Source organism: Embiotoca jacksoni, unplaced genomic scaffold (assembly GCF_022577435.1).
Source record: "Embiotoca jacksoni isolate LCO1_2020_lvr unplaced genomic scaffold, fEmbJac1.0.p SCAF_30, whole genome shotgun sequence".
Classification (NCBI taxonomy): Eukaryota; Metazoa; Chordata; class Actinopteri; family Embiotocidae; genus Embiotoca; species Embiotoca jacksoni.
The window spans coordinates 850,772-874,943 of NW_027185382.1; the positions used below are offsets into that span (position 1 = coordinate 850,772).

Consider the following 24,172-nt stretch of genomic DNA (forward strand, 5'->3'; position numbering starts at 1 on the left):
TGTTTATGCTCCCAGATGAGAATTAAAGCGTGATACTAGTCTCCTGCTGAACAGATGTTCCAGCGCTAAAAGCGTGTTTTAACACATGCGACACTTTCCTCCTAAGTGAACTTTAAATGATGTGACAGCTGCTTTGGACGTTCAGCAGCTGCTCATTTGACGCTTCTAAAGGTGTCATACTTGAACTTTTTCACCTCAGAGGCAAAATGATTTTATTTATTGTGAATTTTTCATCTCAGGTTCTCCAGTGGCGCACCGTGTGATGCTCAGTGAAGCCTGTGCACAAGGTAACACAAACCTCTTCTGGGTCACGTTAACAATAAATAACAGGACTTTAAATTTGAACTTTTGGTTTGCCGTGACCACTTCAAGGGGTATTAGTTGAGACATTATGTTCCAATGTGCTGACTTCATGAACTGAAATGTGGATTACTTTGGTTGTGTTGTAAACTCACCAGTACAGGGATCAAACTAATGACCTTTGCAACTTTATCTGAGCTAACAGGCCTGTTTCTATTTAACCAAATTTGATACATAATCGAACAGGTTATTTTAAGAATCAGACACCTTGTCCACTCGGCCACATGTGTCCTCTCCTTGGGCTTCAATTGGTCCACAGATCACCAGATGGATGGAGACACACAGACCTGCCAATAAAAAGTCAGGGGCTCATTTATTAGAGTGCGAATTTTAACAAAGATTTAATTCAAGCATACATTTCTCTGATGCAGCGTTTTCTGGGTTAACCTGGTGTTTAAAGACCCAAATTCACTGCAGGAATATCAGAGTCTGGCGCTGCTCCACTGAGGATTGTTTCTAGTCTTTGCACCCTAATGGGCGTTGACATTGGGTTGCTGCCTTTAACTAATCGGCATTCACCACAATATGTTGTGCACCAAAACTTGACTGTCCCCATCCTTGTTGGAATCATCTTAACACCATCACACCTCTGATTGCTCTGCTTTCCAGAGTGGCTGAGCAGACTTTAATGAGAACAGGGTTTCCAAATTATAATCACAACCAGTGAGCAACAGTCGAGCAAAAGGCTAGTTCTGGGTCACCTCAGGATCACCTTAGGATCCTCCAGGGGGCACTCTTTGCATATTGTATCATGTGTGACTAGTGTGACCATGTGGCCTAATGGATAAGGCGTCTGACTTCGGATCAGAAGATTGAGGGTTCAAGTCCCTTCATGGTTAGAACTTATGTGTTTAATGCAAAATCTCAAATGAATAAGCATCTTGAAAATAACATTTAACTGCTGCAAAACTTGAGAACATTGTGGTTGTTTTCTCCACATAAATAAATAAATTTCACACATGCCACTTCCTCTCATGTGCTGAGCAAGCTTTCTACCAGTTTAGCTGATTCTCCTCCACCTGAGAGCCTGAAAGGTAGTCACGCCTGACTGAACATCCAAAATGAAGCTATATTGTCATTCATTCCAGTACAATGCAGGAAAACGTGTTGTTCTCAGAAGCCAGCTCAGATGGTCAAAGAGTGGGGCTAATAACACCAAGGTCATGGGTTCAAGCCCCATACTGGCCATTCAACCTTAACTAAGCTGGAACTGCATCATCTTCTGCTTCTAAAGGGGAAGTCCTCTAGCCACATGACCAGTCACCAGCACCTCACTGAGCTATGCATCCCTCACATAGATCTTCTGCCAACTGTTCTGGTTTTGAATTGAATTCATAAAAAAAAAACCTAAATAAATGAATTCACCTTGAAAAGACTTGCTACAGATAGTGAAAAGGGAGAAACTGAAGCCACGATGCATAAACATCCATCTCTTGACAGTTTCTATTTCAGTGAAAGTCATTGTTTACATGTGGAGACGCAAGGTGAGTGGTGGACCTGCAGGTATTCTGCAAACACGGACAAAATTTTCAGTAAATCTCCATAAACAAGTCCTGCTCTCCCTTTTTGAACCTGGCAACATTTAAATCAAATGACATGGCGATGGATTTCAACAGGACTTAAAATTGATTTGCTTTGTAATCCTGTTACTTTTCCTGACAACCCAACATTACTGACAGACAACAGTCAATCAGATCATTTGGAGCAGCGGAGGATGGAGGATTCACCGTTCCCTGATGATAAATTAACTTTTCCTTTTGCTTTGAATGGTTCGTTTTTATCGAGTTTAAGTCTTATTTTCAATGTGGATAAAAAAAAAAGGTTGTCAACAAATATTTATTGTATTTTAGTGGAGGCTCCTGTGCATAGACTGCAGCTGCAAAATAAGCCTAAATTGCATAACCAGTGTCAAACAAGCAGGGGTCCCTAAGTCATGAGTGCTGTTAGAGATGGAGCAACACAGAGAATACACAGACAAGGTTTTAGAACATTTTTCCATCTGTTGAATAATAGCTACCATCCTGTTTCACTCAGATGATGTTTTAGCTGAAGTTCAGGGGATTTAACAAAGAAAAAAGGTTACACAGCGATGCAGTGGTTCAGGTTATAAGAGTGGAAGAAAGCTATTGTCTTCTGCAGATGTTTTTCCAGAAGCGCCACCTCTGAAGTCACACTTCGAGAGACACACTGACCTCAGCTGTATGCGGCTAATTAACAGTATTCACCTCATTATGATGTGCGCCACAGCCCTCGGGACTTGTAGGACAAAGTAATGTGGACTGTAATTAAGGTGACTGTTTGACAGCAGGGATGGGTCGAGGTTTAGAGACTACAAGGTCAGCATTAGACTTGATTCAAAATATATGAAGTGTTATGTCGCTGGCAGGAAGATGGAAGGCCTAATTGTTTGTCCCGTGAACTGCCATACTGTCCAGATAGCACAAACAGATGAATCAAGTAATTGAAGTGATTATATAAATGGATACTGTAATTAGCGAGCAGCTCTGAAATACCCTCCACAATGGCTCATTAGATTTATGGACTTCAACTGTTAGTGGGATGAAACTATTTTGGGGTTGCGAGACACGTATTAATATTCTGCCTCATCCAGATCTATGAAGTTGAAGATGCATGGCTTCCATATTTGGAGCTTTGGGTATTTTTCATGGTAGTCTGTGTGGAATGTGTTGTGGCTGCAGATGAGTTGAGAAAAGGATTCTGTGAGAGCTTTAAGTCTGCGACTGGCTGGAGGCTGTGACAACAAGGACCATAAAATTACAGAATCTCTTCCTCCATCAGACATTCATCACTTCACTGATACAATTTGTAGACTTCCTGAGGGAGAAGAAGGAGAGGAGAAGTCTGATAGAGCTTCATTATATTGTCCAGAAATGAAAACAATAAATAAATGCATCATTTTGTTGTGATAAGAAGCAGTGAAACAGACTGAGATGCTCTGAGACCCTTTAAGGGGCAGCAGGTCATAAAGCTGCTCTTATCAACATTGAGTTTTAAGATTTATTCTAAATTAAAGTAGATAACGTTACTAAATGAAGAGGCCGTCATCCCAGACACATTCTGACATTTGTGGCTGCAGGTTTTGTGCTCTGTCTGGAGCAGAAGAGGAAATAGTGAGAGGTTGTCCGCAGAGAGAGAAGGTTGTGGGGGTCGATGTTAGACTTTGAACCCCAGTTTGCTTCCCATTTCCAGCCGTTGGTGCATTTAACCACAGCAGTGTCAGATGTCGTTTTCTGCCTTTAAGCTGTAACAGTTTTGAAAGGCGCTGATATTCAAGACGTCAGATTTGAAGGAAGTTACAGAAATGTATTTTATAGTTTAATTTGGAGGACTTGTGACAGTGTTTCCATCCAACTGTTTTAATGCAGTTTGTGCATTTAAACGATTTAAAACATTGGAAAGAGAAGCAGTGTTTGGCTTGGCTGAGGTGGAAAATTTGTATATGTGAGAACAAAATGCAACTAAGTACAAATCAATTTTATATTTCCATCATGTTTTCCAGGTGTTGTTTCACTGTTTGAGATAATAGCCTCATCTTACTGCACACTCTTCTTTTGCAGAGGTTGAATGGCAAATTCAATAATCTTTAAACTGGGTTGAAACTTTGCAATCAGTTGGATGGAAACTTGTGAATGGGCTCTGCTTTGCCCAAATTAAATCCAGGTGTCAGGAACAACAGAAAGTGAGTGATCCGTTCACAGGTCGTTGACCAAAACTGCTGCAGGACGTTTTTTTCCACCACAAAGGAGAAGAGTGAGTCTCCATATTGAATACAGATCACATTTCAGTGTTTGTTTAACATCAATACAATGAGCTGCATTGTAGCTGTTGTGTCATCTTAAATTGTCATATTGGGACCCCACAAAAGTATCTTATACTCATGTGAGTGCAGTTTATAAAAACCTATAAGGTCTATTCAATATCTGACACATCAAATTGAGTCTTCTGTGACAGGCATTGATTATTTTCACCCTCAAAAGTGACAAAGGTATTACCTTTTGAAGCAAAACATTAAGTGTCGCAGTGTGAAATTTAATTTCAGGCTGTGTCACTAAATCTCTACAACAAATTTATATCTTTTATTGATCATTAATTGTACAAACTCTTTACCTAAGAGGGAAACATACATTAGTTTTGACATGGATTTACAAGTATTACAGCGAAATATTCCACTTTTTCTTCTTTCTCTTCTACGCCCGACAAAAGTCCCCATCAGGATTTATGAAGTAAATCATAAAATTGTAAACAAATTTAAACCCAGACACTCTTCTGCATGTCTCTCCTCTGAAGCCGTGGGGATGATTTTTCGGGGAGCTCGTTTCACTGAACTCAGACTGACACTAAAGTGTGTCACACAAAGAGTGTCTCAGCTTCGCTTCTCGTGGTGGCTGAACTCCTTAAACCACATCGTGATATGAGAAAAACTGTTTCTGCAAAGTTTACCTTTGAGATGCTTTTATGCATTATACAGAACATTAGAGTGAAAATAAATGATCTGCCACCTCCTGTTATCACGGGAGGGAAACAAACATAGACGGCTGAAACCTGTAAATATGAACTGTTTTTCATTCTAGTTTTATTCTGGACTTTTAACTTTTAAGCCAGCAGTTGTTGATGATGATGATGATGATGATGATGATAATGATAATATTGATATTTTAAAACCTCCTCCTAATGACATTGTGCCTTGTGACGAGTACATCACTCGCTGCACAGCTGTCACTTCTCTTGTTCCTTTTATGCAGTTATTGGTTTACTTTCATTTGTATTCAGCGGTGCACTTTGATCCATATTCATTGATCCAGTTTCATCTAAAACACACTGCTCGCAGTGTGTTTCATCTAAAACACACTGCTCGCAGTGTCGTAGTCCTTGCTGATGTGGGAGGTGCTGGGCAGCGACTTGAGGTACTCCATGTGCCTCCTGGCGTCCTCCTGGTTGTGTTTGATGTAGTAAATGATGTAAGCGGTCACCATGGAGAACCAGCAGAACATGGCCACAAACATGGCTACGTCCGTCGTCTTGTGGTGGAAGTTGCAAAAGTTGATCCCAGAGTCCAGGACCTGGATCACCGGTTGTCCCACGTACTCCTCCTGTACCGACGTGTAGCAGCTGACCTCGTTCACCGTCTCGGGGTCAAGCCGCAGCTCTCTCAGCACCTCCTGCAAAGAGCACTCGCAGTGCCAGGGGTTGTGGGAGAGGCGGATGCGGGCGTGCAGCTTGGCGAAGGTGTCCTTTGGGAGGCTGCTGAGGTGGTTGTTTGAAAGATCCAAGGTCCGAAGGCCTTCTGAAACTCCTTGAAAGGAACCGACCTCCACGCTCTCGAGGGCATTGTGTGATAAGTCCAGCTCCCTGAGACGGTGGAGGTCTGCGAAGGCCTCCTTTGGAATGTGTCTGATCCGGTTGGACGAGAGCAGTAGAACCACGGTGTCCTTGGGCAGGTTCGGCGGGATGTCCTCCAGGTTGCGCGAGGTGCACTGCACCACCATGCCGTTCCTGTCTGTGCAGTGACAGATCTTAGGGCAAGCATGTGCTGTCATAGTGATAGACAGGAGCAGCAATGTTCCCAAAAACAATAGAGAAGCAGAGGAAGGAGGCTTTACGGATGACCTGCACCTTTGAGAGGCCCCCATTAGTGGCGTTGGGACTGAAATCACTGTTGCTGGTGAGGGTGTGGTGCTTTAGGTGAGACATGAAATACAATCAAGGAAGTCCAGTTTGAGTGAAATCCGTCACTTTGAAGCCTTAGCAGTTCATGATACAGAGAGACAAGACTTCATGGCAATTATTTTATCTTCTGTTGCGATGATTTCCAGGTTATCAGCAGGAATACTTAGACAGGAATTAACCACAAACGCGCGCTTGCCAACGCAGCTCTCTGCCAGATGAACTTGCATTGCGGCCAAAGTTGTCGGACTAGCCTCGTTAAAATAAATGAAGGTTCCAGCAAATTATTTGGTGCCATTCTGGTTCATCATTTACCTTGACAGTTATGCAAAACCACAACCTGATCCAACTCAAAAGAGGGCACATGTCCAAAAGTTTGCGTACTTGCTAAATGAGATGTCAAAGTGCAACGCAGCTGACATAATCCTCCGAGGTGAGAGGGGGACAGATTTTGACAGGCCAGGTCATGAGCGTGAATCCAGGGTGGGAGGGCACGTCTTCTCAGCTGTGAGACAAAAAGATGGAGAGAAGAAATGTGAGACAGAGAAAACCGCAAACTTCTCCTTTGTTTGCCTCTGAGTCCGGATCAATTCTCGTCCTATCCTCTTGCAGTCCCTTTTCAGTAAGAGTTCTACAGTATTGCCTCGTCCCAGACTGCCTCCTCCTTGGAGGGGGAAGTGAGTAAAGTTCAACATTATCATAATAATAGCATGTTTCTATAGCACGGGTCCCTAACTAAAAAGTCTTCCCTGTGAGAAAATGATAAGCCATTTAACAAGGTGTGGGCTCATCAATATGCAGCAGATGAACTTTGAAAACAGAGATTTGTGATTAAATAAAATGTCTGTAGTCTGTAAGATTACCACTGATGTATGTGAGAGCAGTGAAGGTCAAGATGCAAATTAAAACCAGACAGGTCACAGTGCATTTGTATGGGTGATAACAGTCCAAAGAACAGTTGATAAGCAGCGTTTTGGTGGAGATGATGAATGTCAAACAAGCTGCTCCAAAATTGTTTCCAATTTCTTTGCTAGTTTTTCAATAATACTAATATTGATAAGCTAAATGTCCCAGAAACTCTGGCACTGTTTGAAAATTATGGGAATATTAACAGCTATGCAGAGACAACATATGTCCATAAGTCCTTAAAGAATATTATAGGAATATTATTTGGGTTATTGGAGAAGAAAAAAGGATGTTATGATTGTAAATGTACTTATTTTAGGAATAATTTGGAGATAAACTCACCAGACTTCAAACAATTTTTCAATTAACTGCAATTAAGTTATTTTTAATCAAAAACCAAGTGGTCCTATCTTTACTTTTTGTTGTAAATATTAATATTTGCTTGATAAATTGCGCAATTTTGCACTCTTATTTGACAAAACGACACATTCAGGCTCTGGAAACACATATAATCGATTAATGTAGAATATAATGAACAGATTAATCGATAATGAAAATAAAAAAAAACAGTAACCTTAAGGATATTATAAGTATATCTTAAACAGCATTTTCTCACAAACAAATGATAAATATTTGCGTAAATTACGTGGTGATAAACTAATTTGGAAATAAACAATACAGATATAAGCTAATTAGGGCTCATTAATTGATCCCTTTAGCTGAACTCCCTCCTGCTAATAAACAAATGCGTAAAAGTGAGTTTATCTTGTTTATTTGAGTCGGCACCTACCTGACAGCTTCACTCAGTCCGGCTCAGATCTCTGTGCAGTAAACGAGGGGAATTATTTTGTTTGGCGAGACATCGGGGAATAAATAACCGCCTCATCCTTCATCCAAAAACTGGTACCGGTCCGGTGCACAAAATGCAGCCACTTCGGGACTCGGGATCCAGCTGTTTAACCGCGACCTCCAATCGGCACAGCTTTGCAGCAGCGGTGCGTCTGCCAGTGTGTGTGTGTGTGTGTGTGTGTGCGTGTGCGTGTGTGTGGATGTGTGTGTGTGTGTGCGCGTGTGTGGATGTGGATGTGCGCAGAGACGCAGCGGTGAAGTTGCACCGCTGGGGTCCCGGTTCTTCCTCTCAGTCTGTTAAAAGGATCCTTGCTGCACCCGTGAGTCACCGGGAAAATTGCTACCATTAAATGTAATGGCTGATCCCAACAGAGAGACTCAAACTTTCTGACAGGGCGTGATTTCCGCACAGTTTGCCGGTACAGCACTCTTATATGGTTTTGTAACATTAGTTTGCTGTTGTTGTTGTTTTTTTTTATCATGAAGTTAAATATGAGTCATTTATATGCGAAGAAAACTTTGTGTAAACTTTAGTGATTTTTTATGGATATTCATTCTGGTATCTAATAGACTAAATGATTGGCTGAGTTCTTGAAAATTAATTTTTGTCACTGCCCCATTGTATCATCTGCAGTATCTGTTCGTTCCCCTGCACCCACTGATGTATCAAATTTAAATTTCATGCTCACTTGCACTCCTGAATGACATTTAAACCTCTCGTCTACCTGCTGTTCTTTTTACGTCCCTTTGCACATGTAATTTGATTTATTTTTTCATTCCTGCCTGTACTCGTTAGATGCACTAAAAGGGAGTTAATGTGTTGTGCAAAAGAAGCACGACAATGAACACTTGTAGCAGCAGGGGGACGTTCCTACGTTCAAATTTAATTTGAGTTTTTCTAAAAGATAGTGGAGGTCCCTGAACTTCATTTTGGTAAGCTCCCGCCGTCCTCTTGTGCTCTGTCTGTGCCTGATTGTTTGGCCTGCGTGTCATACTCTGTCACTCTTCATAAACATTGATTACGATTGCCCTGTCCTGATGGAGGACTTCAATACTGAGCTTGTCACACCTGCTGTGACAAAAGACCTTTTGAAGGTAGTCCCAGCTGCGACTGCTGCGACGCAAAGCCCACCTGAATGCAGTCAAAGCATCTGTATGATTAAATGGCAGCCATGTGCAGAGTTCAGCCCTGTCAATTTTGCTGAGAGGTAGAATCATTGATTACATTGACTAGTGAAGCATTTTAGTGTACTTGAGTTTGCTCTTCTGTGGCGGCAGCCAAAATCACACGGCGCACTTGTATATGTTTCAACAGCTCAACACCAGTTTTTTCTTGCTCCTGGGTAATCAGGGTGATGGATTTACTTCACATTCGCTGTTCACATGTCGTGCAACTTGCCAGGCCATTTGTTTCACATCCTTACTGATGTTGTTGGACTGCTGGCAAAATTCCTGCACGGCATCCCATCATAAATATATCCAAACTCCTCCCCAAGATCACAATGATATGGACCCGAGCCAAATGAAGTGAAACTTTGTCGCATCAGCAATATAGACTGAGTGATGCTGTATTAACAAAATTCATGAGACATGTTTTTCATATAAGCAATGAACAGATCACTCTGAACAAAAACATGATTTTGACATCATCTGCATTGCCTGTCTGATTTGTTAGAGATGACATTGTGAAGTGACTCCCTGAAAGCAGCGCTGTGCTGCCCTGCAGTAGATATTGACCTCTCCGATGACACATTTAGTGCATTTGATAATGGTTTCCCGTTGCAGAGGCTATCTGACATTGGATTTTGCTCACTCTGCTTGCAATTGCTTTCCCTCACGAGGGAGGACACAGCATGTTTTAGCGCTGCGACCCAGCGTCCAAGCTCAGAGAGGCAAAAGAAGAAGCCCGGGATATCTGCTGGCTGGAGACTCCTCCTCACCCTCCCCGCTTCAAGACGTTTGCAGCATGTTTTAGATTTGCTTCTCCCTCATTGCTTTGACATCAGTCCTTCGCATTATAGAGAAGGTTGTCTGTAAGCAGCTTACAGGAATACTAAGTGATAGCATGGAACCGCTCCAACTTTCATGCCAAGCCAACACAGGGGCAGAGAACTCATCTGTGTTTCGGACGAGCCCAGTCGGTTAAACCTTTCTTGAACCTGTATTGAAGGTAAATAGACAGAGGAGATCACAGCCTGGTTTGCTGTTTCATTATAGCTGCTTCTGGGTTGTGAACAAACATTGTTTTAATTGAACATTTGCCTTTGTGACAAATTGTGACAGGATTTTTCCTCCCTTGCCAAGGAAGCCACAGCAAAGGATGAATGTACTTCTGAAAGAAATGTTTTTGTGTGTCGGAGCAGATGTACCATAAGCCTCTCGTGAATATATGGCTCCACTAGAGTTGTGAAGTGGTGGGAATAGTTTGAGTCGTTCAAAAATAATAAGAGTTCAGTTCATTTTCTGCTTGGAGAATATTGGGTAGCAGCTGGAGCACTGCCAAGGTTTAAGAGGACATTAAACTCAGTATAAATGATGGAAATTGCTTTAGAAAATAGCAGCTTCTTTGATAAAATGTCAAAAGTTCAAGACATAGAGAAAAGTCAGCTACAACTCCCAAGGCAGCCAATTATCTCTTGGAATTAAGTCATTAAAGTTCACCTTTTCATTAACTTACACTGAACTTAACCAAATGTTTAAGTCGCCCAACTCTCGCCACAGTTTATTTCCCATAACCTACAGCTTTCCACAGTCTTACCACACCACAGCTGCCATTAACTAATATTGCACAAATTGAGACTTTTAAAATCTGGTTGGAAATGAAAGAACACTAATTGTGGTCTGATGTTATTTTAGAATTGACTTTACAGTACAGACTTAACATGTGGATGACGACACGCACATTAAACAAGCTTTTTCAGGACACTTCCCTGTTTCCAAGTTGAGGAACATTGATGAAAAAGTAAGAAAAATGCACTAAAGTGGGGTACTTAAACGAGCATCGCCTCCTGTAGCTTCTTTGTAAGCATCTTCACTACCTCCTTTCATTTTATTGTTAAATTCCCTGCTTCAGCGCTGACGGAGCACTCTGTTATTGTGATAATCTGGGATGACTGTCATGTGACAGCAGCTGCTCCACTGTCAGCTGCGAGGGCAGCACATTAAACTCTGCTACACACCGCAAAGCTCTGCACTGGACCTTGGCCAATGATTATAGCTTACCTACAAATATACTTCCCAGACAGCTTCTTGGCTGGCACAGGGAAAATCGTATTCTACCCTTGAATCCAGCCCTGAACCCAGAAACTATTATCTGTTTCACTAAAACTGTGGTCCCGCCACTATGAAACTTTGATTTTCCGGCCTCGACTTGTGCTTTGTTTAAAACCGTCAGTGTTCTCCTCAGATAAACTCAGTGGTATTCTAGCCATCACACATGACTTTGCTGCTCTGCTGCACACCGTAAAATAAGATCAGCTTCCTGTCCTTGTGGATCTTCTCAGTCTGAGAACAAATCCAAACTCAGAACAATTTATACTCCCAAATATCTTCTGAGGTGGAGCTGAAAAAAAATCCTCTAATTCTTGTGTTTTCTCTGTTCTTTACACACTGTAAAGACTGGACTAAAGTTGTATTTGCAAAGCTGAAGGAAGTGAAAGTGGCCACATACTTTTATCTGTTGATCTTCTGCTGAATCCAAGCAAAGTTCCTACATATAGATGTATAATTTAGATGACAGAAGATGGCTGTATGACATGCTCTGAAGGGGGAAAAGGTTCTCAATCACTTGTCTGGGAGCTGTCTGCAGTCTGGATGTTCAACATCCACTCTAGCAAAGTAATTTGTAGGTTCAATGCCGGGGGGTGGGGGGGGGGTTGCTTGACGTAGGCCCGTCAGCCCATGATTCACCAGGCCTTAATGTGTACAGTGTAGAAATGATCCCCAAAAAAACTGAGAAAAACAAGTCACAGAAAGAAAAAAATGAAACTTTATTTGTTTTTATATTTACCAACACTTTGAAATTAAAACCTATGCAATTACTCACAACTAATATAGATCTGCACATAGCAAATAAATCAATCGAAAATAGTTACGAATGGTCTATCACTTTTTTTTTTTATCCCCAAACTGCAATACACACAAACAAAAGCTGAAAAACAAAAAAACATGTCTCGTCATTCTTTTTTTTCTTTTTTTTTCCTGCTGTTGCTGCCACATGGAAAGTGGATCAAATTCAAAAAAAGCCTTTTTCAACAAGCTACACAGCTCTCCTGAATCTACGCTAATAAGGAAATAACTGAATAAACAATTGCACATTGCACCCTATTATTGCATTAGTTGCAGTTTGTTTCAAAGTCGTAGTATACTCAGGCATATACACAAATGTAAATACAGTTCTCAAACACTGAGTAACACATGAATATTGATGTTATTGAAATCACACTGCCATCACTCAACTCAATATTCCTGCGTAGCAAATTCATATTACACAACAAAATCTAATTTGTCAAACGCACGCTCCAGCTGTGCTAGAAACCATTAGCAATCGTTGATTATCCACATGTTGAAGCAAACATTTCAATGGTACACATGCACTGATAACTGTCATATAAAAGCCACAATACCCTTGAGGATGTTCTTCGCTGTTACAGTGTGTGGGTAATTCAGAAAGAATGCCCTCTTAGGTATCAGCTAACTGTTCTAAAAAGCAAGTTTGCCCCCAAAAAAACCTTTAATTTCAGCTTGTTCATTTGACAAACATTCCCATTGAAGTACAAGCTACGACAACTGAAAGTAAAAAGAAACACAAATCCATAATTTCAATGCTAGCACTACTACTTGAGATCACATCAAAATGTAAGAATTATTGCAGAATAATCATTGACTATGCATCTTTCAGTATATTGATACAGCATTTGGTCATTTACATAATCATATTTACGTCATCAAAGAGCTTAAAAGTTGCAGGAAAAGACATTTTGTCAAATATGCTTATTTTTTTTTCTTGCCTCAAGTTCTGTAATGTCATTGAATATAAAGCAGCCTGCAGCTGGCTAACCTAGCTTAGCATAAAGGCGGGGAAAAATGGGGCAATGGTTTGCAAAACCAAGTGAAATTTAAGAATTTATGTGTTGTATCTTGTTTTTTAATTCATTCAAAAACTGGAGTGTAGAAACAAATACTTGTTTTTTAATCGTGCTCAACAAAACTCCGGCGAGTAGACAGTTAGCATAGCCTAGCATAGCATGAATATTTGAAAGTTTTTGATTGAACAAAATACATATAACAAATAAATTAGTAATCTTTAAGTGCACGTTAACTCAACAAAGCCACGCTAGCCGTTCCCTCTTGTTTCCAGTATTTATGCTAAGCTAAATTAGTTTGGTGCTAGCCGTAGCTTCTGATTTAGCGAGACATGAAAGTCAATATGTTCTTCTGAGAACAAACATAAGCATGTTTCCCAAAATGTTAGACTTCTCCGTTAAGATCAGTGTAGGCTACTGCAAAAAAAAAAGAAAAAAAGTTGTACGTATGAAGAAATTGAGACACTGTAAATGCAGAATGTTTCTGTGTTGGATGGTAGATAATGTGATTCGACAATAACATTCAACAGCTGTTTGTATGTGTCAACACTGATCAGAGCTCAGCTGAAGCTCGGAAACGAGATGACCCAAGCTGTCCAATATATGTAGAGCATCCTCACAAGTAGAAGATGCAAGGGGTGGTTGAATTACTGAATCATACCAAATATCATCCACACCTCCCTCTCATATTAAATACAACAAAACCAACTGAGCTTAAGTTTCATGATCAACAAACAAAAAGTCATACAGTATGTGCATCACCACACCATAAATAAATACATGCTGGCTTTACAGGAAACCAGCGTAGCAGGATTTGTCATCCAACCTGTCCTTTTTTAAAAAATAAAAACAATTAAGTTGCTGACAATAAAAAGACATTCAAACCTAAAGCGTCAAATCAACCGCATGACAACGAAAAGAACATGACAAGATGAACAATCGTGAAAAAGAGACTGAGTGGTCACGTCCGCCCAGGCCCCGTGGGTTCCCCCCAATGAACCCCTGAACATTCCTTGGCCCAAAAAATACCATTCGGCTTCGTCCAAACGACTTTGCCATAAAGATTCGGCTTCTTTCCCATGTTTTTTTTTTTTTCTTTTCTTTTTTTCTCTCTCTAAAAAGCCTCTAACAGCAGCTTCGCGAAAACTTTCCGAGACAAGGGAAGGAAGCCGAAGGGGTTTGGACGCAACACTTGGCTTTTAAGTCCAACTAATCCTCCCACATCAGAGGCAGTCCAGAGTAAAGTGTTGAATAGTCTATTGCATGAGCGCCGCGTAGTCGACTAATGTGCTAAGTCACAATAGTCCTTGTACAAAACAAATACAGTATATTAATAAGTTAGTAAACAATCATTTAAATTTTCAGTCAGTGATTTAGCCACTGATTTTTGACTAATTCCCATTCATGCATCTATATACTAATAATCGCTGTTGATAGAAGGAGGCTATGTCGGAAAGTTTTTCATCCGGGCAGGGAGTAGGACTAGACGTGAATGGCCAAAAATGCTGAAAAAGTGTGCGGAAAAGAACAGGAGCACAAAGATATAATAATAACATTTGAAGGAACACGTACACTGAACAGGTTTACTCAAATACACAACGACACGACACTGAACACATGCAATATAAGCAATAATGTAAATATAGGAAATTAACATGAGAAGGGAGGCTCTAGGAGTGATACCATTGGCTTAAAAGGGTCATGTGATGCAGCAAAGAGTCATGGGCAGAGATTAGACAAAGATGCAAATTAGGACAAAAGCAGAACAGTCCAAATTTTTTTTTCTTTTTAAAATATACTATCAAAATTTGATAATTTGGCTACATCCCACCACACACTCTGCCGATAGCATCACTGAGCAGCTGTTATATGCAAATAACTACGTTCTACAAAAATGTTTGATCTTTTGCTAGTACTTTTTATACTTTTAAATGATGTTCTATGACGCAGCACTGACAGAGAGAAAGAGAAAGCAATAGATAGAGAGAAAAAGAAGAAAGAAAGATTAACACAAGTTGTTCCTAATAAACATTCAACATGCTTCAACAGTTCTCTAAAAAAAATCTAATCAACAGAGAATTTCTTTTTTGTAATTCTTTTTTTTTTTTTTTTTTTTTTTAACTTAATTTGGCTCTCTGAAATAAAAGTGAGCGCTCAACCCTCCCTGATGTGTTTTGAACCAGGGTGGGAAGGTGGTCGGGGTTTTCGGAGAGCCAGAGCCAGAGTCCGAAGGGCTTCATCAGGGTTGTCTGCGGTAGTCAGTCATTGGAAAGGGCCAAACGGAGGAGCCAGTCAGGGATCTCAGGATGTGGTCATGGAAGATGGGTCGTTCCACATGGCCGCCACGTCTCTGAACCTGAAGGAGGACGATGGGAAGGTAAGCAATAATTTCTTCTTCTCGTTTTCATTGAAGCAGACTGAGTTTTAACCCCAAACATTTTTGCACGATTACTGGGTCTGTTAGTGGTTTTCTGTGTTTTCTGCTTGTTGCACACGTCTTGATTTAAAACAAGTTAAAGGTAAACCTTAATAGAAGATTGACATGGGATGCTTTTGCAAGACTCTTCATATTGCACTCAGACACTATTTCTTCAACATCCAGCACAGACTTTTTAAAAATAAGTTCCCTTCTTGCTCCAAATATGCTGAATAAAAACAATAAATTGTGGTAAACGATTGGAGAATATAACGTCCTGTGCAATAGCACATTTAGTGTTGGCGTTTTGTTGTACTTGTCAGTGGATTCTGTTACATTTGGAAAGTGCCAGATGAGCTCTTCCCTCCTCCTTCTCCACTTTTTGCTTAGCTAAACTAACAGGCACAAACAGGACAGTGGCATCTATGTACTTATGTACAACATAGTTCTCAGCAAGAAAGAGAGGTTAATAAATGTGCAGGTTCCAGTTGTGGCTTCAGTTTAAGAAAGGAGATTTGAAGTTGTAAGTGTTACATGCCTATCCGTCACCCTTCCCCTTCACTGTCCGCAGGGAAGATAGTACTTAGCAGCTTTTCAGTATTAAAACACAGCAAACTATCAAAGTGAGGCTCACTGACAGAGTGCAGAGATTTTTAAAACAACAACATCAACAGTTAAAAGCAGTAAAAAAAAAAAGAAAGAGTAGCACAACTAAACACACACAGACAGTAAGGTTTCTGCAGCAATTTGAAGAACTGAGGGCCGATAATTGTCCACTTTGCTGTTCAAAACAGAAACATCCATGTCACAGCAGTAGCATGGAAAACACTCACCGTGAGGAAGAAGGTTTCAACATGTTTTTTTCTCTTGTTTGATCTGTTTGAGCACTTTAACAGCCTGTGAGCTCTGACCTTGCATTGATGAGGTACTGGGCCAGGCTGATGTTGGCGGGGGTCCCTGTGATGGTGATCTGGCGCTCCGATGACCCTTCCATGGCGTTAGCAATTTTGATCTGCGCCCCAGACATCTGACGGATCTCGTTGATTTTGGTTCCCTGGCGTCCGATTATGCAGCCTATTAGCTGGGAAGAAAATGGGGGCGGTACTTAGGATGGCTGGAGCACACCAACGAGACATTTGATGGATTCTCCGTGATGCATGAATGTACTGGTCATTCTTTGTCCGCCTTTCAATGATAACTTTAATACTCCTTACTTGGGTCCAACAAGTCTTTTCCATTAAGGCCATTCACTTTACAAAGCCAACTGCCTTTGGCTGCACTGTATCTCTGCCGTGGAAAAGGAGATTGCAGTAGTTGCAGCTGAACTGCTGTCACATTGTATCACTGGAAACCTCAACAGGAAGCCATGTTAAAAGACAACAAAGTAGAGCTTTTGCCATCGTGGCCCACCAACATTTGGGGATTTGTGCTCTGATAGTAGCCCCTGACAAGTGTCGGCTGTTGTTTCTGTTTCATTTAGCTGCTTTGCAGCTGATTTTCTAATTCAATTTACATTTAATCAATCAATAGACAGTTCATCATTCTAATTTATCTGAAAAAGGACTTTGATACTAAAGCAGGAGTTAGTAAATGTGATGACAATGTCACACTAACCACTGTGGAGTTTTTGTAGGTTTAATGCATTTTTGAGAATTGGCAGTGATAAAATAGCAGGGTGGCCACAAATTACTCAAACTGCTGAATACGTGTGGTGGGTATTAACATAAAACCTACAATATTTCAGCACAATATTATCTTTAAATGTTTTTGTTGCTGAAAGCTAAATTAATTTCCCTTTGGGGATTAATAAAGTAACTACCTACCTACCTATCTACCTACCTACCTACCTACCTAATCCTGATATTACAAACAAACTGTCAGATTTTATGATATATGTCTCATGTTAAATCACTTTTGTTTGCAAGTTTTGTTGAACCCTGTTGGAGAAAAATGGAAGTGATCAAATGAAAACGTAATGTTAGACAATTTGCACTGTGACAAATGTACTCACATCATTGGGAATGGTGAGTTCATGAGTACTGGCCTGGTTACTGGCATCCAGACCTGCTGCTGAACACAGGAAGCAGACAGAAAGAGAGGAGGGAAGGAAGAGGACATAAAATAGAGTTTGGAACATTGATGGAACGATTGATGGACTGTAGTCCTGGAGTCTTTCATTCTCTATCTGTTGACCAGTAGCATATCTGTGTCACTGGTGGCTCAGCCTGGTGCAAAGCCTACATACACTGTCTAAGATACCTATCACCAGACAATTCAAGCTCTCCCGTCTAAATAAAAAAATACGGAGACAACTCCATTTAATTTTTTTTTAAAAGGATACCAGGGGAAAAACAAAAAACAAAAACCTCAACATCAACAAGAGCAGACCACCAGCAGGCCATGTCAATGGCAGAGCACCACAGAGACCATTAGGAGGAGAACGACGAGAAGAAAAAAGTGAAAGGACAGAGACAGGAAAAGAAGAGAAAGAGAAAAAAAAGGAGGAAAAGAATGTGTTTGTCTCTACAGGTAAAAACGAGAGAAGGATCTTGGTGAAGAGGGTCATTGTGTAGGTGGGTACGTACCGGGGAAGGCAGGGGTGGTCTGTCCGAGGGGGGTAAAGGGGGTTTGCTGCATAGCCAACTGGTGGAGCTTGCTCAACTGCTGAGGGGGGGAGGAGGAGGACAGCAGAGCTATGAGGTCATCATTAAAAACACACTCTGGCGCACGCAAACACACACACACACAGACACACGCACACACAGAGGTCTGTCCGAAAATGCTACAAGAGTAAAGAGAGGATCTGAGGAGAAGTAACAACACAGAGAGGTGAAGGACGAAGACCGAGAGAGAGACAGAAAAGAAAGACGGAGAACTCATGAAGGACTTGGCCTGAGATTGGGGCATTTGTGTGTTGTTGGGAGATGCCATAAGCCCCGCCCCTCTTATATGCTTGGAGTTTTTTACTCTAGAACTGCAGTTTACAATGTAATAGAAACATACCTGGTGATGTGCACTTCTGAAATGCAATGCTGCAGGTGTAGCGACTGTAAGGAAAGGAGGGCATTGGACACTATTCCCGATTTTTTTGTTCTACTGTTGAAATTTTGATGGCTTTATATATTGAATTAATGTACACACGCAGAAACTCGAATAACATGGAACATGACAAACCGTCAAAACAATATTTTCTCCCAAATCTTGTAACTCAGGCCGAGCCTCATGAGGTTTAATTCTACAAGGAGGGCGGGGAGGAAAGAATCAGAAAAGTTAGAAAATATAGGAATTACACATTAGAACAAAAAGCTGTATTAATATTAACAATTAATATTAATATAAGGGAGGAAAGAAAGTAAGAAGACTGAAGAGGCTGCGACTGAAAGAGAGAAATTCGGAGGCAGCGAGACAGAATGATGGAGAGTGCAGTGTTGACTGCCTTGTGGGGTTATCACTCACATCTGGATGTGGGATGGCGTACTGTCCTTGAATGGTATATGCCTGCAAACATGAGGAGAAGAGCTCATTGTTATCATGTTACAAAACAAAACAAATTGCATTAAATAAAACACTATTAAATACATTTTTACAACTTAAAACTGTCAAATTGTTCCTGAAAATAGGCAAAAACTAAATTTCTAGTACTAAGTTTCAGAAAAATTTAAAACAATTAGGATTTCTACAGCTCAAGCACTATATTGACATTATATTACATGTAAGTCATGCACTACTGGCTCTCTGTCATGTTCTCCAACTATTCATCAATCAGATCCAGTTGAACTAAATCAATAAGGGACAACTCAGACAGTGGGGAGGTGATCGGGAGGGTGAGGGGGGGGGGGGGAACCAGAGGAGTGACCCTGAGAGGAGCAATGAGACTTGTCCGGTTGAATGTGTGGTTTATAGAGGCCACAGAGGTCAGAACTGAGCTAAATTTCATTGTATTCCAGACAAGACAGCAAACAGAGCTGTAAGCAGAAGGACAACACACAGTCTGTGCTTCCAGATTTAGTTATGTTCATGCCTTTCCTGAGAGTCGTCCATGTAGAAATCTAACTGTGTATCTAAAAATTTATGAATATTTATATAGAGGCATTTGTCAGAGTCCAGTTCAGCACTTTTTCTGATTATCAATTAATGGGGATTTCACCACATTTTTGGTAATTTTTCCTGCTAAAAATTAGAGAGTTGGTTTGTTTGAATTGCAACTCTAAAACATGATGAAGCCAATCTCTTACTTCGTCTCTGTCATTGACCTTCATCTCCTGTTGTTCCTCTCCTGTCCTCAAGTTGTCCCTGTCGAGTTTCCCTTCCTTCGCAGGTCACCTGGTTTAGCTGTTTGCTTCCTCAATCTGGCCTGCTGTGTTTTTGCTCTCAGCTCCTCTCCTGCCTCCTTGTCTTTCTACTACTGGAGTGAATTAACCCCAACGTACCTGCTGAGGTTTGCCTGCTTTTGGTTCCACTGTCTTGGTAAGTTAGAAAGTTAATTCACCGAGTCATTGAAATAAGTCATTCATGAGTAAATTTGTCAAGTTAATGTTGTTATTTATGTCTTTTAAGTTTTTTTTATTTTTTTTAAGAATTCCTTCAATTTGAGTTTTACATTTTATTAACAAATATTATTTTTTTCTTTCTCTGTACATTTTGGTTTAACATAGAGTATCGTCAGTGGGGAACATCAGGATCTTTTCACTGCCTCTGTTGTTATCAGTTAAAAGGTAAGCTGTCAGAAAAAAACTTGATGGATCCTCTGACTCAGAGTAACGGGAGTTGATATCAAACTTATTCAGATTTCTTCATGACTTTAGCCATTTATCTCAGTTCTGGTTTGAGTGGCTGGGGGTGATGGATGACAGTAAACAGCAGTGATGGTTTCATGCTAGTGGTGGCAGGAGGGGAGTGAGGACAGGGGGAAAAGTGAGTAAAACCTGGTGTGACACTAACAGGCAGTGGCTGGTGCTGCAGTAAGAGGCTGAGGTTGGCTGTGGACGCCCCCAGTGGGTCTGCTCTTACCTGGCCACCTGAAAAAATGACAGGGGTGGAGGCAGGCTTGGGGCGGTAGGGGATGGTGGCACCTTTCGGTGGGGACTGAGGAGAGCAAAGGAGGAGAGAGTGGGGGGAAGAAGAAGGGGTGAGATGTGGAGAGAGTGTTAGAGCAGAAATAAAGAAAAGAACAGAAAGAGAAAGAAAGACGTTGCATAAAGTGAGACCAGAAGGGACGGTGCCTTAGGGAAGTCAACCTGTGACACTCACACAAAAGTGCTCTTCACTGTGCGTTCATGCTGACATAAAATGTCCAAATCATGGTTCAGTGCACAACTAAACTTGGATTTACCTGGAACATCACTTTCAACTGGATAATGATGATTCAACATAATGTATTTTAAATAACTTTTTAAGTCCACACTCTGGAGACTTACAGTCATGTCACAAATGTCCTAGCATCCATGGCTGGTGCCATCATGAAGGCCCAATGGAGAACTGGCTGAGCAGATAGTTAAAATTAATGGTGCAAGAAAAAGAGAAACACCTAAATAGTGTTGAATCCTTTGATCCAAAGCATTGTTCTGATTTTAACATGTAGTAATAAAAGTTTCTGCAACAAGAGAGCAGGTAAAAGCGTTCATGTGTTTGAAGTGTGTTTGCAGCGGTGCAGTTATGGTCGCTATCCAGATTTGCAAACAAAAACAACAACGAAACCAAACAGATCCATCAGTGATAAAATGATCACAGCAGAAGTGTTTACTGGGGAGCCGTCGGTACATCAGATTGAATTTCCAACGGTGTTAAAGTTATAATCCTTAAGGTTTCCATCCTGTCAGTATTGTGGTCTGAATTTTTCCTGCTCTGGTTGCTCAAGAAATATTATATTATAATATATCAATGCACTGTCATATTAAACCAACCAGGACTGAAGTCTTAAGGTTTATAACTGCAAGCTATCTTCCATATCACACATGTCCAGTGTAAATAATGTTTCCTTTATTTCCCCTGTGTCCCCCCCTGCTTCCCCTGCTTCCCCTGCTTCCCCTCCTCACTGTACCTCCAGCATCACCACACATATCTGTTTGACACACTGGATGATGGCTTCTGGGGCCCCTGAGATCGTCACTGCTCTCTCAGTGGAGTTGGGGAGCATGTCGCCTGCAACCTGGACCTGAGCTCCTGTGGACTGGAGGTAAGAAGCAGACACAGAAACGCACTGATTTATCTTGTATTGACACTGCCTCCTTTTTAAACAGCTTCCAACAGAGTAGAAACCAACAGAACAAAATCAAGTCCAAGCTTTGAGCTTCACACACTGAGGATTATACAGGACTGGAAGCTTAAATGGAAGCTATAAATAGAGGATTTGTGAAGCTTACATCGGGACTATATGAAGGATAAATATGGGATTATCTTATTCTATGGTTGTGGCATTAATAAGATTACACACACAATTAATTTTAAGTTTATAGAGATCGTTAAAGGGATAGTAAATAAAGAATTTCTGTCCCCACCTCTCTCATTTCTTTGATTTTGGAGCCTCCTTTGCCGATGAGGGAGCCGCACTGGCTGGCCGGGACGACGAGCCTCAGGGTTACAGGGGGTTTACTGGTGGCTGGACTGTTGCTCATGGAGTTTATGATGTCCTGTAGGAGAGGAGAAGCCAGCCTTTATCAGATAAATAGTTCCTGTTACAGCAGGTTACCTTTGTAATCAATCCACCTTCATGCATTTATCCTGCACCAACGCCATAAAAATCTCAAAGCTGAAACATGAAACTACCTTAAAAAATAATATTATTACTCACCTCGCTAACTTTACGGTTATTATTATTGGCAATGCAGGACTGACCATGACTTGCGTACAGTGAGTGATAAATGGCAGGTTTATTTTTAGTGTTTTGGAGACACTTGGCTCGGTCCGGCTAGAGGCATGCTGATACGGCACCCAAATCAAAACACAGTACTGGCCCACTTTCAGAGGGTGTCGCAAGGTTAGATCAGCACATTTCTGTCCTACATACCAGGGCCAAGCCTGCTTTGTATTCCATTTGGAAATGAGTCAGTACAGGCAACAACAACAGTTAAATGCTGCTTTTCTAATAAGGCACAAATACAAATGATCAATAATTGTTTACTTTGAATATGACTTAACGTTTTACCTCCTCGAACTTGTAGGCTATCATGGCAAAGGCCTTGAAAATAGCATCTGTTGGCCCGGTGATGGTAACTATCCGTTCAGGGCAGTTCCCCTCTGAGATGTTGATGCGGGCTCCACTCTTCAGGGCAAAAATAAAGAGCAAAAAATACACAATTAAAGGCCAAAAACTATTATTAAGAGTGTTGAATATAATAAGTATTTTTGTTGTTGTTGAAAACTTACATCTTCACGCATTTTCTTCACCGTCTCTCCTTTCTGAAAGTAAAGAAAAGGAACAGTATTGAGATGTTTTGTATATTTTCCTACAGGGGCTAAGATGTTTTACATGGTCTGTTTTTGCGCTTGTGATAAATACCTTTCCTATGATGCTTCCAACCTCCTGCAGAAGCAAGAGAAAACAATGTTAGGTGCATCAGCATTCAATGTATAATTGGAAACAGTTATATTTTAGCATGTTTTTGTACCTTTCCGTGCATCAGCAGCCTGATGGTGAGGGTCACATTCAGTCCACCTTCTGATTGGACCTTGATGGGCTCCATGTCGGGATTGGATGTGAAGGAAGGGGCGTGGTCACGTGAGAGAGGAGTTCGAGGGCCAACGCGAGTGTGATGGTGGAGTCAGCCAACCGGTCACCTGCCAGGTAAAAAGAAAAACACCTGCTGAGATTCGGCTGAGGAGACGGTCTCAGGCTAAAATGATGAAGTCAGATACTTTATCTGCAAAAATAAGCAGCCAGGTGAAGAAGGAGGGTACAAAACATGTACCCTCCTCCTTCACCAACAGAAAATATTTATAGACTATGCTTCACATTTTTAGACTTTTAGTCGAGTGTAGGAATAAAGTTTAAAGTTTTAAAGTGCTGTAGTGACTATTTGCAGCAGCAGGAGGGTGTGTAGGGGATTGAGTCTAAATAGATTGCAGTGTGTGTGTTCATAGTAATGTAGGGACATGTCAGCCAGTACAACACTGTGACTCACTGATGTGTTTACAATAGTTTTTGGAGCAGAGGAGTCAGATATATCAGGGTTTACTTATCAGTAGGATACATTTATTATTGTTTTGATGTATGTTCTTGAGAAAAATCTAAAAGAAAAAACATAAAAATCTAGTTTTAGGGACTTTAATGTTTAGGTTTTGTGCTTTTAAGTTACTTCACTCATTTTGGTTATCAAATTATCACACAGCAAACCTGTTATTTTTTTTGAACAGTAAAAACTGTACATATTGCCCTACAAGAGAAAAAAATGGGTTAAATAGAAGCAAAGCATCTCATCATTGCCCCCAGGGGACAAACACAATTATGGTATTAATAATGGTATACAATACTTTGAGATATTGAAAATGAGCTGCGGTCTTTCTGTCTACTAAACCTGATGTAATAAAAGCCACTGAAATGTAGGTCAGCATATGTCTCCTCAGTCACGAGATGAGCCATCGAACGACAAGCGCCATATTTATTTTTATCAAAGCCCATTTCAGCTGGATCTCCTCTAATTCTGCCTGACAAGTGATGTAATGACTCAGGCAGGAACGTGCAGTTACCAAAGCGTACACAAGAGGGCGCTTCAGTCCGTGATCTCACTCGCTGACAGTTCATCCGTAAACTGACATCTAGTGTGCTGCAGGATTTTAATCTACAGCCTGAAACTTTTCCAGAAATATCCGGAAACAGATTGTGATAACTGTCTATAATAATACAAGCGTGTGAGGCTGTTTTTGTAAATTGAAA

General features: G+C 40.9%; 2 protein-coding genes and 1 non-coding gene across 4 annotated transcripts; 1 reads left to right on the forward strand and 2 right to left on the reverse strand.

Annotated features, from left to right (window-relative positions):
* Positions 1-1,126: 1,126 nt before the first annotated feature.
* trnar-ucg (transfer RNA arginine (anticodon UCG)) lies at positions 1,127-1,199 on the forward strand. Its single transcript has one exon. It is a non-coding gene; the product is annotated as a tRNA-Arg (tRNA).
* A 3,758-nt stretch (positions 1,200-4,957) lies between these two features.
* On the reverse strand, positions 4,958-6,011 carry LOC138207103 (leucine-rich repeat-containing protein 3-like). The gene has a single exon (XM_069164125.1). It carries the CDS (start codon positions 6,009-6,011, stop codon positions 5,220-5,222), a length of 792 nt encoding a protein of 263 aa, XP_069020226.1. The 3' UTR covers positions 4,958-5,219.
* Positions 6,012-15,087: 9,076 nt separating this feature from the next.
* On the reverse strand, positions 15,088-22,982 carry LOC138206971 (poly(rC)-binding protein 3-like). 2 transcript variants are annotated; one of them, XM_069163913.1, is made up of 12 exons: positions 22,908-22,982; positions 22,799-22,822; positions 22,666-22,698; positions 22,445-22,561; positions 21,798-21,929; positions 21,341-21,469; positions 20,311-20,385; positions 18,757-18,798; positions 17,886-17,964; positions 17,312-17,364; positions 16,212-16,381; positions 15,088-15,240 (listed from the first exon to the last, which is right to left on the reverse strand). In XM_069163913.1, the coding sequence occupies exons 1-12, from the start codon at positions 22,980-22,982 to the stop codon at positions 15,186-15,188; spliced, it is 984 nt and encodes a 327-aa protein (XP_069020014.1). In that variant the 3' UTR covers positions 15,088-15,185. The 2 variants fall into 2 exon arrangements, with proteins under 2 accessions (XP_069020014.1, XP_069020013.1); XM_069163912.1 differs by having other exon boundaries at positions 17,886-17,961; positions 20,242-20,385.
* Positions 22,983-24,172: the final 1,190 nt, after the last annotated feature.

Bases quoted from the DNA above. Each gene is read 5' to 3' on its own strand.
- LOC138207103 (XM_069164125.1), bottom strand. From the start codon at position 6,011: ATGGGGGCCTCTCAAAGGTGCAGGTCATCCGTAAAGCCTCCTTCCTCT.
- LOC138206971 (XM_069163912.1), bottom strand. From the start codon at position 22,982: ATGGAGCCCATCAAGGTCCAATCAGAAGGTGGACTGAATGTGACCCTC. The intron at 22,823-22,907 runs GTACAAAAACAT...TTGCTTCTGCAG, and splicing joins GGCTGCTGATGCACGGAAAG to GAGGTTGGAAGCATCATAGG. The intron at 21,470-21,797 runs GTGGGGACAGAA...TCTTACCTCCAG, and splicing joins AAATCAAAGAAATGAGAGAG to TCCACAGGAGCTCAGGTCCA.